We start from the raw sequence: 12191 nt of genomic DNA on the forward strand, positions 1-12191 counted from the left end.
AAACCAGGCGAGGTGAGTTTGAGATCTTCTGTTAAGGAATGCAGAAAGTACCCTGTTGTGATCCTTGGCTTGAGCTGAGTACCCATGTTGAATTTCTCTCCAGTGCTGCTCCAGAGTATTTCACATTTGAACAATATTGAAAAGTTTCAGTTTCCTGATGATATATCAGACACTTCACTGCAATTCCAGCTACTTGTGGCTCCCTCAGAAGCTATAAAGAGCAAGCTTCAAGTTCACAGTCGTCTGCTTTAAGATATTTGAGATCTTGTCTTTTGGTTAGCTTGAGTGAAAGCTGGTGTGCAAGTTCTCTTGGGTTGTGAGACAGGTGAAAGGAACCTCTAAAGGATGTTTTAGGTTACAGCATGGCTGTACTGGTCCATGTTTTCCCCATCATACTAATAATATTCTTGTTTCTTCACCTGGTTTAGAAAAACAAGAAATCTCTGTGAGGGCTGAGGATGAAGCAGTGTCAGTAGCACGTGATGGAGCTTTTCCCCCCCTCATCTCCAGGAATTTCCTTACCATCTCTCAGACCAGTGTCAAATCTGTACTAGGCTGTCTTGTTTGATAGCTCTGATCTTTCTGCCTTACTTTGCTCTCAAATAGGAGCCATGATTGTGATATTCTGAGGCTGAAATTCAGGTGCCATATGTGAAGCATAAGTAGGACCACAGATGTAGTTTATGAGAGCAAAGCCAATGTTAATTTTGGCTAACGTAGATAAAATAGATTAAAAGTAAGCTGCCAAAAGGATGCATTTCTTCTAAGAAGCATCTTTTAATCCTTTACAATACATTTTGGAGATCCAATTGTGAGAGCTTATATTACAAACAAGCTTTAAGTGCAGTTTATTCAAACTGTATGAACAGTGTTCTACCTGTATGCACTTCAGTTCTTCATAGAATGGTTTGGGTTGGAGAGGACCTCCAAAGGTCATCTAGTCCAATCCTCTACAGTGAGCAGGAACATCCTCCGATAGATCAGGTTACTCAGAGTCTTGTTGAGCCTAACCTTGAATATCTTCAGGGGTGGGGCCTCAAGTACCTCCCTGGACAACCTGTACCAATGTTCTACCACCCTCATGCTAAAGAACTTGCTCCTAACATCTTTCAAATCATTGCCTCTCATCCTACCACTACAGGCCTTTGGAAACAGTTCCTCTGCAGCCGCCTTCTGGATTCTCTTCAGGTATTAGGAGAGTTCAGGAGAGTAGGTTTAGGCCAGAGCAGCTGGAGAGCAGCCAAGAAGAAAGGGATCTGGGGGTACTGGTAGATAGTAGCTGAAGATGAGCCAGCAGTGTGCCCAGGTGGCCAAGAGAGCCAATGGCATCCTGGCCTGGATCAGGAACAGTGTGGCCAGTAGGACAAGGGAGGTTATTCTGCCCCTGTGCTCAGCACTGCTCAGGCCACCCCTTGAGTGCTGTGTCCAGTTCTGGGCTCCTCAATTCAGGAGAGATGTTGCAGTACTGGAAGGTGTCCACAGGAGGGCGACAAAGCTGCTGAGGGGCCTGGAGCAGAGCCCTGTGAGGAGAGGCTGAGGGAGCTGGGGGTGTGCAGCCTGCAGCAGAGGAGGCTCAGGGCAGAGCTCATTGCTGCCTGCAGCTACCTGAATGGAGGCTGTAGCCAGGTGGGGTTGGGCTCTGCTGCCAGGCAGCCAGGGACAGAAGAAGGGGACAGAGTGTCAAGTTGTGCCAGGGGAGGTCTAGGATGGATGTAAGGAGGAAGTTGTTGGCAGAGAGAGTGATTGGCATTGGAATGGGCTGCCCAGGGAGGTGGTGGAGTCTCCGTCCCTGGAGATGTTGAAGTAAAGCCTGGATGAGGCACTTAGTGCCATGCTCTGGTTAACTGGATAGGGCTGGGTGCTAGGTTGGACTGTATGATCTTGGAGGTCTCTTCCAACCTGCTTGAGTCTATGATTCTAAGAAGTTCTTCAGTATGAGGGTGGTGAGAGTCTGGAACAGTTGTGGATGTCTCCTCCCTGAGGGTGTTCAAGGCCAGGTTGGATGAAGATTTGAGCAGCATTTGAGAGATGTCCCTGCCTACGTCGGGGAGGTTGGAGTAGCTGATCTCTAAGGTCCTTTCTAGTCTAAGCCATTCTATGATTCTATTTCATTCAGCATTTAGAAATCAATATTTTAATCAAGCTCCCAGTTTCTTTCCAAAACTGACTTAAAAGAAATAAGTACACTTGCAGTGATTTAATACATCTTATTATGTCACTGCCATTTGAACATCAGAAAATACATCTTAGATCAATTTTTCTAAGTTAAGTTAGATAATTGCTGAAGGCATTTATACTCTCCCATTTAGCAAAAACACAGTATTACATTAAGGCTTCAGTTATTTGCTGATTGGGGTATTTTAATCATTCCAAGCAATTAAGGAATTAACCTTGCAATTGAAAAAATAAATGGGAAACGTTTCAGAAGCAAGATTTAAATTGATTGTTCAATTCAAGTTTTCTGTTTGATAACTTTAATTGATTTAGTTTGGGTGAGTGTGTTTAGTCCATGATTTTTGCTGCTTGTTGGTAGAAGGATGACTGAATGAAACTTTAGCTGGACATGCAGTCTGTTTTTAATGCTGGGTGAGAAAGCAGATCTACTGCTTGTGGTCTGCCAGTCTCTGCTGAGTGTGTGTGGCCAAGTTTTGGCTACAGGGATGGCTTCTGTGAGAAGCTGCTAGAAGCTTCCCTTGGGTCAAACAGAGCCCATGCCAGCCAGTTCCAAGATGGGCCTGCTGCTGGCCAAGGCTGAGCCCATCAGTGATAGTGGTAGCATCTCTGGGATAACAAGAGGGAAAAGTTACAGTGCAACAGCAATTGCAGCTGGGGAGAGGAGATAAATATGTGAGAGAACCAACCCCGCAGGCACCCATGGTCAGTGAAGAAGGAAGGGGAGGAGGTGTTCCTGACACTGCAGCAGAGGTTCCCCAGCAACTCATGGTGAAGACCATGGTGAAGCAAGCTGTGCCTGTGGAGGCTCACAATGGAGCAAATATGCAGCTGCAGCCCATGGAGGACCCTGTGCCTGGAGCAGCCTGATAAGCCTGAAGACTTACCCCATTGAGAGCCCGTGCTGCAGCAGGCTCCTGACAGGGCCTGTGTTCATGCAGGGACAGGGCCACATGCTGGACTTGTGACCCTGCAGAGGACCCACCTTGAAGTAGAGGAAGGGTGTCAGGGTTCCTGCCCCTGGCAGTGGGGAGGTAGAGAAAATCTGGAGTGTAGTTAAGCCCAGGAAGAAGGGAGGGGTTGAGAAGGTTTTTATTTCTCATCATCCTAATTTGATGTAATTGCTAATACATAAATTTCCCAGGTTGATTCTGTTTTGCCCGTGGTGGTAATTGATGTGTGATCTCTTCTAGTCCTTATCTTGATCCATGAGACTTTTGTTATGTTTTCTGTCCCCTGTCCAGCTGAGGAGGGCAGTGATGAAGTGGCTTTGGTGGATGCCTGTCATCCAGCCAAGATCACCCCCACCATGTTGCATAGGCATCATCTACAAAATGACCAGGGAAGACAGTGGAGACTCATCATGCTGTGATTTGATTTGTTTAGACTAACTTGGAGCTTTTACTGCTGTAAAATTTGTAGATGGTTGGCAGGAAATCTTGCCCTCACCAGCAATGTTTTCAGCCATTGACTCTGCGCTCTCTGCTTCTCTCTGTGCCAAGGGAAGGATTCTGTGCCTGTACCATTTCAGTACAGTGAAATGTCTGAGGGTTTTTTCAGTCTTCTGTTGACTTGGACCTCTCCTGGTCCATCCTCATGAGCTTTTGACTGGAAGAGCTTCTGCCCCAGCACCGATGGCTGCTGCAGCATTGCCAGCTCAGCCAAGCATAGATGTGCAGGGAAAGTGGCTTTAGAGTGCACAGAAGCTGTTTGCCTCTCTGGTTGTCATAGAGGACGTCTGTCTTCTTGTCCAGGCTTGCTCCTTAGGCTCCTGGTGCTTTTGTGCGTCACTCCAAGCTGGTCATGACCACAGTTCCACAGTCTTGTAAGGCAAGCTCAGACATTTTGCTGGCACATGATAGCAAGACCAGGGGCACATGGCTTCTGGAAGGTGGCAGGAAAGTGGTTTTGACTTCATCACACTGGGCATTGCTCTATGAAACGCTTGAAGCAAGCAAGACATCTTCTTACTTCTTCAGCAGTCTTGGCTGCTGCATCTGTTGAGAAAAGTACATTTAGGGCATATGGTTAACCTCAGGCATAGAGGAAATTTTGATTGGGAGATTAAAGAATCCTAGGATACAGTGGCACGCTCAGAGGTTGCTCAGTAGAAGCGCTGAGAGCTGGGCAGGTCTCAGTGTATGTATCAGCTAGGACTGGTGTGTCTTTGATCTTTTGATGAAGGTCATTTTACAAACTTCCCTGCTGTCTTCTGGTGTTGATTAAAACATCAACAGCCACATTCACACTTTTATACTTCCTGTGAACTTTCTTTTTCCTCCCTCAGTGGCCATGGAGAACATTTATCTCCTTTGACTTCGACAGCCTCACATTTTTCTGAAAGATTACAATTACACCTTCTTTTTTTCTGCTTTCTGGACCACACAGATGTGTTTTCTATAACCCTCATGAGGTGGATTTTTTTCCCCTCTCTTCATTTTCTTTATCAATCTTATGTACTCCAAACCTGGTGTAACTTACACACATTATAAACCTACTTTATTCTGTCTGACTTCATATCAGGTCTAGAAACTAATTCTGAAGCCTTTTCAGTTTTGTTTCCAGCAGCGAGTAAAATTGTTGCTCCCTTGTGACTATTAATGGATCTTTTATAAAATGAGCAGATATTTCAAACAAATAAATACCCATCACACTGACAATGGCAAAGTGCTCCTCTTACAGCTGCTGTCGTTCCATCTGGGAATGTAGCAGCAACCTTTGTGAGCTCTGAGAGGGGACTGCCCTGCAGTGCTGCCTGCTGTGGGACCCGAAGTGTCTTGTTTGCATAGTGGCTGGAAGCTTGCACTGTCTGCCACACTATGGTGTCTGGACAGGTTGGAGTTACTCAATTTATTTTCCATATTTAAAACACTCTTCCTTTATTTATTTATTTATTTTGGCCAAGATCATCACATTTTTCTCTTGGCAAGCAGTCCAGCAAAGAGCAGTAGAATTTAAAGTAGAACCATAAAAGTTGTCAGGGGTTTTCTGACCAAACTGTGTTCTGGAGATGTTCACAGTGTACAAGTGAGTCCTGTTTTTACTGCTGCTTTTACAGATGCTTGTAGGGTTTTGGGGAGGGGGTGGCAGGGGAGAAAGAAACTGAAATCTCTGCTTTGCCCTACATATTTTTGCAGAGCTTTTGTGCGTGTAGTTCAGGTTAACGCTGGCTGCAGGACCAGTAGAGGGAGCCCAGAGTCACAGAATACTGGAGAGCAGTTTGGCTGGGGGAGATGGGGTGGGAAGCTTTGGTAAAGTGGAGGAATTTTCTGCTTGTGTTTGGGAAGGGCTTGTTGAATACAACTAATAAAACGTTGAAATGCCTTTTAAATGATCAAATTAACATTAACAACTTTTATATTGGAAGGCTAATCAGTATTTTTTTCTCCCCTCTCTTTCCTATGTTGCTGCTGGCTGTAACTTCATGTCACCTTTCCAGAAAGTAAGTAACATTGCATGTTTTAAACCTGTTTGGAAGTCTGTGAGTGGATGTATAAATGTGTATCTGTGTACAACAAACATATGAGAGCAGAAAATGATCAGTCTTTAAGACATCCTCCTACAGAGGCTGACTCCCATGCATGAATGACTTTTAGGTACCACAGTGGCTTGAAGCAGAAGATGATAAATAGTATGAAAGTTCTTCATCTGAAGGTTATAAGTGGTAAATGTATTTCTGTGTGTGGAGTGTGGCAATAAAACTTGCAGTGTATCGCTTTAAAATGTCTCCTGGCTCTAAAAATTCAAAGATATCAAGTTACAAAGTAGAATATTATTGTATCCAATTTGATTTAACTGAGTCAAAGCTGAACTGCTTTGGAGTGTTTCAAGAGCTTAGGTCAAACTGTACGATTTTTGACATTCAAAGATACTTAGACATCTATTTGGCAGCCCTTGGCTGCTGTATTAACAGATGCCAGCAGCTCTGAGCAAAGCAAATGTATCCTTAGGCTGTAGGAAAATATAGGAAGCATGCAGTAAGTAGTATGGATCCCTCAGAAACTGCTTTGTGATTCAGACCTCAGTCTGCATTGTGGGGACTTGGGTTTCTGGCTTTTCGAACCGCATCCCCACGTGCTGTGACAGCAGCACGTACTGCAAGTGTGGCCAGCATCCCTTGGGAGTAATGTTTGGGAACTGCAAGACAGTGTCTTAAGACACTGCCTGTGCTGACAGAAGAGTGGCCAAATCATTGTTTTGCCTGTGATCGAGGACACCGTGGATTTCAGTTTGAGCTGCTTATTATGTTGGTGCCCTAACTGCTATTTCCTTTGCAGCTTAAATGTGTGTGGTTTGTTTTGTGCTCATAATAGATATACCCAAGTCCAGTTTTCAAGAAGGGTGGACAGGGCCCTTTGGTTGCACGCCAAATGACTTAGGAATTGCAGATATCTGTATGAAACAAGCATTACAGTAGTTAAAGTACTTCTTGGCTCAGCGGCTGCTGTGGATTTCTTTGTAAGTCAGAGAGTAGTTTCTATTGTCCACTTGCCAGTTGGCTAGACTTTGAAGATTAAGATATCTGCTGTGAGCACAGTAGTGGTCATGAGATTGCCAAAGCCTCTATTTTGGGTTCATTCATCTCATATTGTTTTAATTGGTTAATGGTATCTAAAAATAAGTGTGGAATCCAGAATATCTGTGCTGCAATAGGAGAGGGATGCAAAGCATCCTGCATATATGCACAGAGTTTTGTTTCTCCTTGATCTACTGAGTTTGTCTCCTGCTGCAGAGTCAGCAAGTTCTTTCTGTCTTGCAGAGCAAGTCTTAATCTGTGATAATGTTTCAGTAAAAAGATCCAAGACTGTGAGAGTTGAAATTGCCTCATGTTCTGTATGTTAACATATGGAAGAAATTATGCAGCGAGAACTGCTCTATTAAATGCTTTGTGTCTTTCCTTGTCAAACACTAATAAAAGAAGGGAAATGTGTAAAGAGAAGTATCCTGCATATTCCAAAACTAGTTTAAGTAATCGTTAAACTCAATGAAATCTCTTAATCTTTTCTGTGCTACTGCTAGCAGGATCGTTGTACATGTAGCATGTTTAGTTTTGTATTCTGTTATAGTCCTACATCAAAACCAGATGTGGAATTGGTTTTATTTGCAGGGGGAAAAGAGCAACAATGAAAACTTGTCAGGATGTTCATATTGGATGATGATGTTTTAGAAGAGTCATAAAACAGATCTCTGTTAAATGTCAGAAGTGTCTATCAACAATTCTACCTGTACTTTGTGAGGTTTCTTGATGTAGTAATATGATACATTAGGTGTCCAATAGTAAATAAATTATATTGGACAGGACTTCCTGCCCCGAGGACACTTCATAGTTTAATTTTTACTGGAAGAGCAATTACCACACTATCCATCATGCCATTAAATTAATATATGTACAGTAAGGATGAATTTTGTTGTAACAGAGGCACGGAAATCAGCAGAAAGCATCTTCAGATGAAAGATGGCAGTTTCAGTCCAGTTTTATTTACAAGAAAATCAATCACGCCATTTTCAACAGAGATGGAGTGCTGTGTTCTACCGCTGCATAATAAAGAGCAGTGGTTTCTGATGGACTTTTGAAGCCCTGTTCCTGGTTTATAGTTGAGTATATAATTAATCCTGCAATACTTAACAAGACACTTAATTTAATGCACAGGCATTGTTCCATTTAACCAAGTGGAATATATTTACGTGGCTAAAGATAAGCGTGCGTGCAGGCTGGGGACCCCAGGGAAGAAGCACAGTTTCAGCTTCAGTCTCTGAGTACACCGTGTACATGAGTCAGTAAATGGGGACAGAGATGTACATCTATAAATCTTGTACTTAGATTCTTATATTCACATGAAATAAGGTAATCCCTGACTGCTTTCTTCCCCACCGTTCCTTACGTCAACTTTTCACAGTGGAAGTGTAGCTGGGGTAGAAACAGTTGCTTCTTCTGCTGCTGTAAACGTGCACATGTTACAGAGACACCTCAATAGGTTGTGTTTCTTCCTAAATTATCCCTTAGCATGCATTCCACGGCCGTGTTACAATTACTACCTTGAGCAGATCAATCTCTTAATCTCTCACCCAACTCTAATTAGAAAAGATAGTGCTTCACAGAGGGCACAAATGTGCTTGTATTTATGTGTAGTAGTGCATGCTGGCCATGTTAAGCCAGGAGAAGGCTTAACTATATATCACTTTTAATTTTAAATGTGTTCTTCCTGGGCTCTTTGTTATTCTTTTGTTGCCTTTCATCCTATGGGATGCAGCTGCCCTTGAACTTGGTACTGTTTTGATCATTCATGAGCAGCAGCCACATTGTCTGTAACGTTTTAAAAATGAGGCTTCGTGGTGTTATTTGCTAAGTAATTTCACATAAATATTTGGACTTTGGCTCCCTTAGAACGTGGAGCTGGTTGCTGTAGGAAGAAAAGCATAATTATAATTCACAGACTTTTTGCCTCGAGCCTAGGGGACAGATGCATATGATTAAGTTTGAAACTGGCCTGTTATTGTAATGTAGATGTTTTCAGGGTTGAGAGAATTAAGAAAAAAAAAAAAAGGGGGGGGGGAGGAAAGGCAGGCAAGCATGAGTTCTAAAAAAAATAGACCAAGGGAATAGTTTTACAAGAGGCACTCAATCTTGGACTGCACAATTTTATTTTTCAGTGGAACCTCTCCATTAGCTTGCCTGAATGCAATGCTTCACACTAACACTCGTGTAGGTGATGGAACATTCTTCAAAATCCCTGGGAAGTCAGGACTCTACGCTCTCAAAGTAAGTTTAAATGTTGTATATGGAAAGTACACAGCGCTATTAATCCCTTTTATGAATGTCTCAATAGATATAAAAGTAAACAGATTAGATTCTTTGGAGAGGAAATGACCTGATAGTCTTCCTAACTGCTTTCAGATGTCTTGTAAAAGGATTTATAATGAGAGTAAACATTGAATGTTTCATCCTAGAAAGTATATACATGTTCTTGAATTTGGCATGTGGTATGAAAAAAAACCCCACGTAGCAGAGCTAAAATGCTGCTTTTTTCAGAGCTGTTCACAGAAAGGCCTTTGTTTTATGAGCTGTGAGCTCAAGAGGATCACTGACTTTTCTCGTTAAGTAATTGTATTAATGTTTGGCTTTTAAATGGTGCAAGATTATTTGCAAGTCTAATATAAATCAGCTTTGAATGTGCAGGTTGCATCATTTTTGTTTTTAGAGAGGTTGGGTTTTATTTTAGAGAAGGAAAGTGGTTGAATTTTGCCTTTATGCTGTTTCCATTCTGTTTCCTCTTTATTTTTCTTACTTGGTGTATGATGGTTTCTGTGTATGGAATTTTCTCTTGCTTGCACATGATCAAACTTAAAGAGAGGCTTCACAATAGGAGTAGAGGAATGAGAGGCAGAGGTGAGGAGCAAGAAAGTGAGATTATACGCTTGGCAGTCGAAATGTAGTCAATTGAAATTTGAGGCTAGGAGGGCAGGATCTTTGTCATTTATGGCAGCCTTATTTGATGGAAGGTTTTGAAAAGTATAAAATTCTATAGATTTGCCTCCTTCTGCTAACTGAAAATTCCACGCCTGAGACTGGATGAATAGTTTCCAGGAGCTCTGTTTCCTAATTTACTGAAACAAATGCTGTTGTTTTTCCTTTAAATCGGGAGATATTCTTGGCACAAGTCCAGGTTATTCACAATCACTCCCATGCTTGTGAGCTCCAGGTTGCTTCAGCTGTTTGAATTCAGGAAACAGGCAAAAGGCAGAAAAGAAACATTAAAGGCTTTGGGGTTTGATTCGGCGGTGCGGACACTCAACTGGAAAGGCAGGATTTTTAGCAGCTAAACAAGTCTGTTTCTGTTTAAAACAAAAAAAAAAAGGAGGGGGGGGAATGTGGAAGATCCTGCATTTTATTGAACATTTTTTTCTCAAGAAAGAGTATGGTGTGGCTTCCCAAACCAGCATTTTTGCTTTTCAAGTTGTCTCGTGAAGCTCTGGTTTTATGCCTTGCTCTGAAGTCACTCACAAGCATATTTTATTTTATTCTGGTTTTTGAAATCTAAGCATGAGAGTACACTGCAGTAATCTATTTTGGGAGATGCAGCAGGATCATGATTGATTTTTTTTTTATGTGTGTGGTTTTTTTTTTCCCCTCTCTCTCGTTAATTTTAGTTTTCTTTTGCTTTTTTAACTGTAGAAAGAAGAATCAACGTGCCCTACTGATGGAACGTTGGATTTAGGATGTGAATCTGAGTTAGATGGCACTGAAATGGCTGAGACAAACAATAATAATGGAGAAGAAAATGGTGGTAGGTGGTTTAATTTCACTATTAGAGGGCATATATTGGGAGAAGAGAAAGTGTTGTTTATGTGAGATTTTTTGGTGTGTGAATGCTAAGCAGTGTAAGTAATATTTTGTACTCACTGAACTATTTTTGAGTGGCTTCTTCTCTTTCTTTGGCTTTATAAAGAAATCAAGACCTCCTGGTGCCTTATTTGACTTACATTTATAAAAGACAGTAAGTACAGCCGTTGGGTGTGTTTTCAGTAGGTAAATGTTTTGGTCTAGGTCCCAAATCTAAAGGGTGGTTTGCCTTCCTGGGCTTCAGAGTTGCATTTGTCAGACAGGCATCTCACTGATTACACCGTGGGCGTGTGGGGTTGGTCCCTCAGTAGAGTTTTGGGCGCAGGGCAAAGGTTTATATTTTCCAGTTCCATGCAGAGATTCTCCTGGGTGCCGTGTTGAACTATCAGATCCTGGGCTCTTCTTTTTGTCTTAGGTGATGACAAACTGAAGCTTTGCAAGAACCTGAAAATGGAAACCTTTGAAATGCTTTTTTCTATTTGGGAGGCAATAATTGGGGTGGTTCTTCAGTCGCCTCAAATTAGTTGCCAGTAATAGCAATTAGTATTCTTCTTATTTGAACTACTCATGCAATGCTTATCAAGTGAATGCTTTACATCAAAAGTTACACTTCCCAGGGCCTCTGAAATAAATCTTTCCATGATCAGTTACTCTCTTTTGCTGCCCCCTCACAACCTGTCTCACTGCTGGGCTGCAGCCTACTGTTGCGGCTCACTTCATATATGGTGAGAAGTGTCCTGTTTACAATTAGGATGTGAAAAGACTCAGCTTTAAGTTCTTATTCTGCTTTTTGATCTTGAGCAGCTTACAGCAGGTCCATGCTGTGCCTGTACAGGACTGATGTTGCCATTTCAGTATTGCTCCCTTGCAGCACTGAGAAAAATGACAAAATGCTTGGTTGTAGGGGAAACAGAACTGCTGAAACAGGTTGCTGTGGATCTGGTGGTGAGGGTTTGAAGCTCGGTGGAAGAACAAAAGTCAAGAGTTAGTAAATAGCTCTGCTTCTTTGTTTTCTTTGAGATGTCTCTAAGTTAACAGGCTCAGCATGGGCAATGGTTTTATGCTGATGTAGATTATGCTGCATGTTTAAATTAATATAAATATTTGTAGTCCTTCAGTAGTCTTGTAGGGCTACGAGGACAATTTGGGGACTGGAGCACTGCCTGATGAGGAGAGGCTGAGGGACCTGGGGCTGTTTAGTCTGGAGAAGAGAAGACTGAGAGGAGCTTAATAAATGCTTATAAACATCTGAGGGCTGAGGGTCAAGAGGGGGGACAGGCTCTGCTCACTTGTTCCCTGGGATAGGACAAGGAACAATGGATGCAAGCTGCAGCACAGGAGGTTCCACCTCAGCACAGGGGGGAACTTCTTGACTGGAAGGGTCCCAGAGCACTGCCACAGGCTGCCCGGAGAGGTTGTGGAATCTCCTTCTCTGGAGACTTTCAAGGCCTGTCTGGATGTGTTCCTCTGTGACCTGGGCTATATTGTATGGTCCTGCTCTGGCAGGGGGGTTGGACTCGATGATCTCTTTGGGTCCCTTCCAACCCCTGACATCCTGTGATCCTCTGATACTCACTTTGGTGATTCAAACTTCCCAAAGCCTCCAGGAGAATGCAGTGGTGAAAAGCAGTGCAAACAGTTACAGAAAGCAGAGGTTGATGTTACTTGTTATCAGCAG

General features: G+C 42.6%; 1 protein-coding gene across 2 annotated transcripts in view; it reads left to right on the forward strand.

The window, feature by feature from the left end:
* ASXL3 (ASXL transcriptional regulator 3) overlaps window positions 1-12191 on the forward strand; it is a 129078-nt gene that overhangs the window by 43261 nt on the left and 73626 nt on the right. The window contains exons 5-6 of one of the 2 annotated variants that reach the window (XM_064170724.1): window positions 8824-8932; window positions 10346-10457. In XM_064170724.1, coding sequence (XP_064026794.1) covers window positions 8824-8932; window positions 10346-10457 — 221 coding nt within the window. Of the gene's footprint in view, window positions 1-8823; window positions 8933-10345; window positions 10458-12191 lie in introns of those variants that run through there. The other variant, XM_064170721.1, reaches the window with a different exon arrangement.

Source organism: Pogoniulus pusillus, chromosome 34 (genome assembly GCF_015220805.1).
Source record: "Pogoniulus pusillus isolate bPogPus1 chromosome 34, bPogPus1.pri, whole genome shotgun sequence".
NCBI classification, from domain to species: Eukaryota; Metazoa; Chordata; class Aves; order Piciformes; family Lybiidae; genus Pogoniulus; species Pogoniulus pusillus.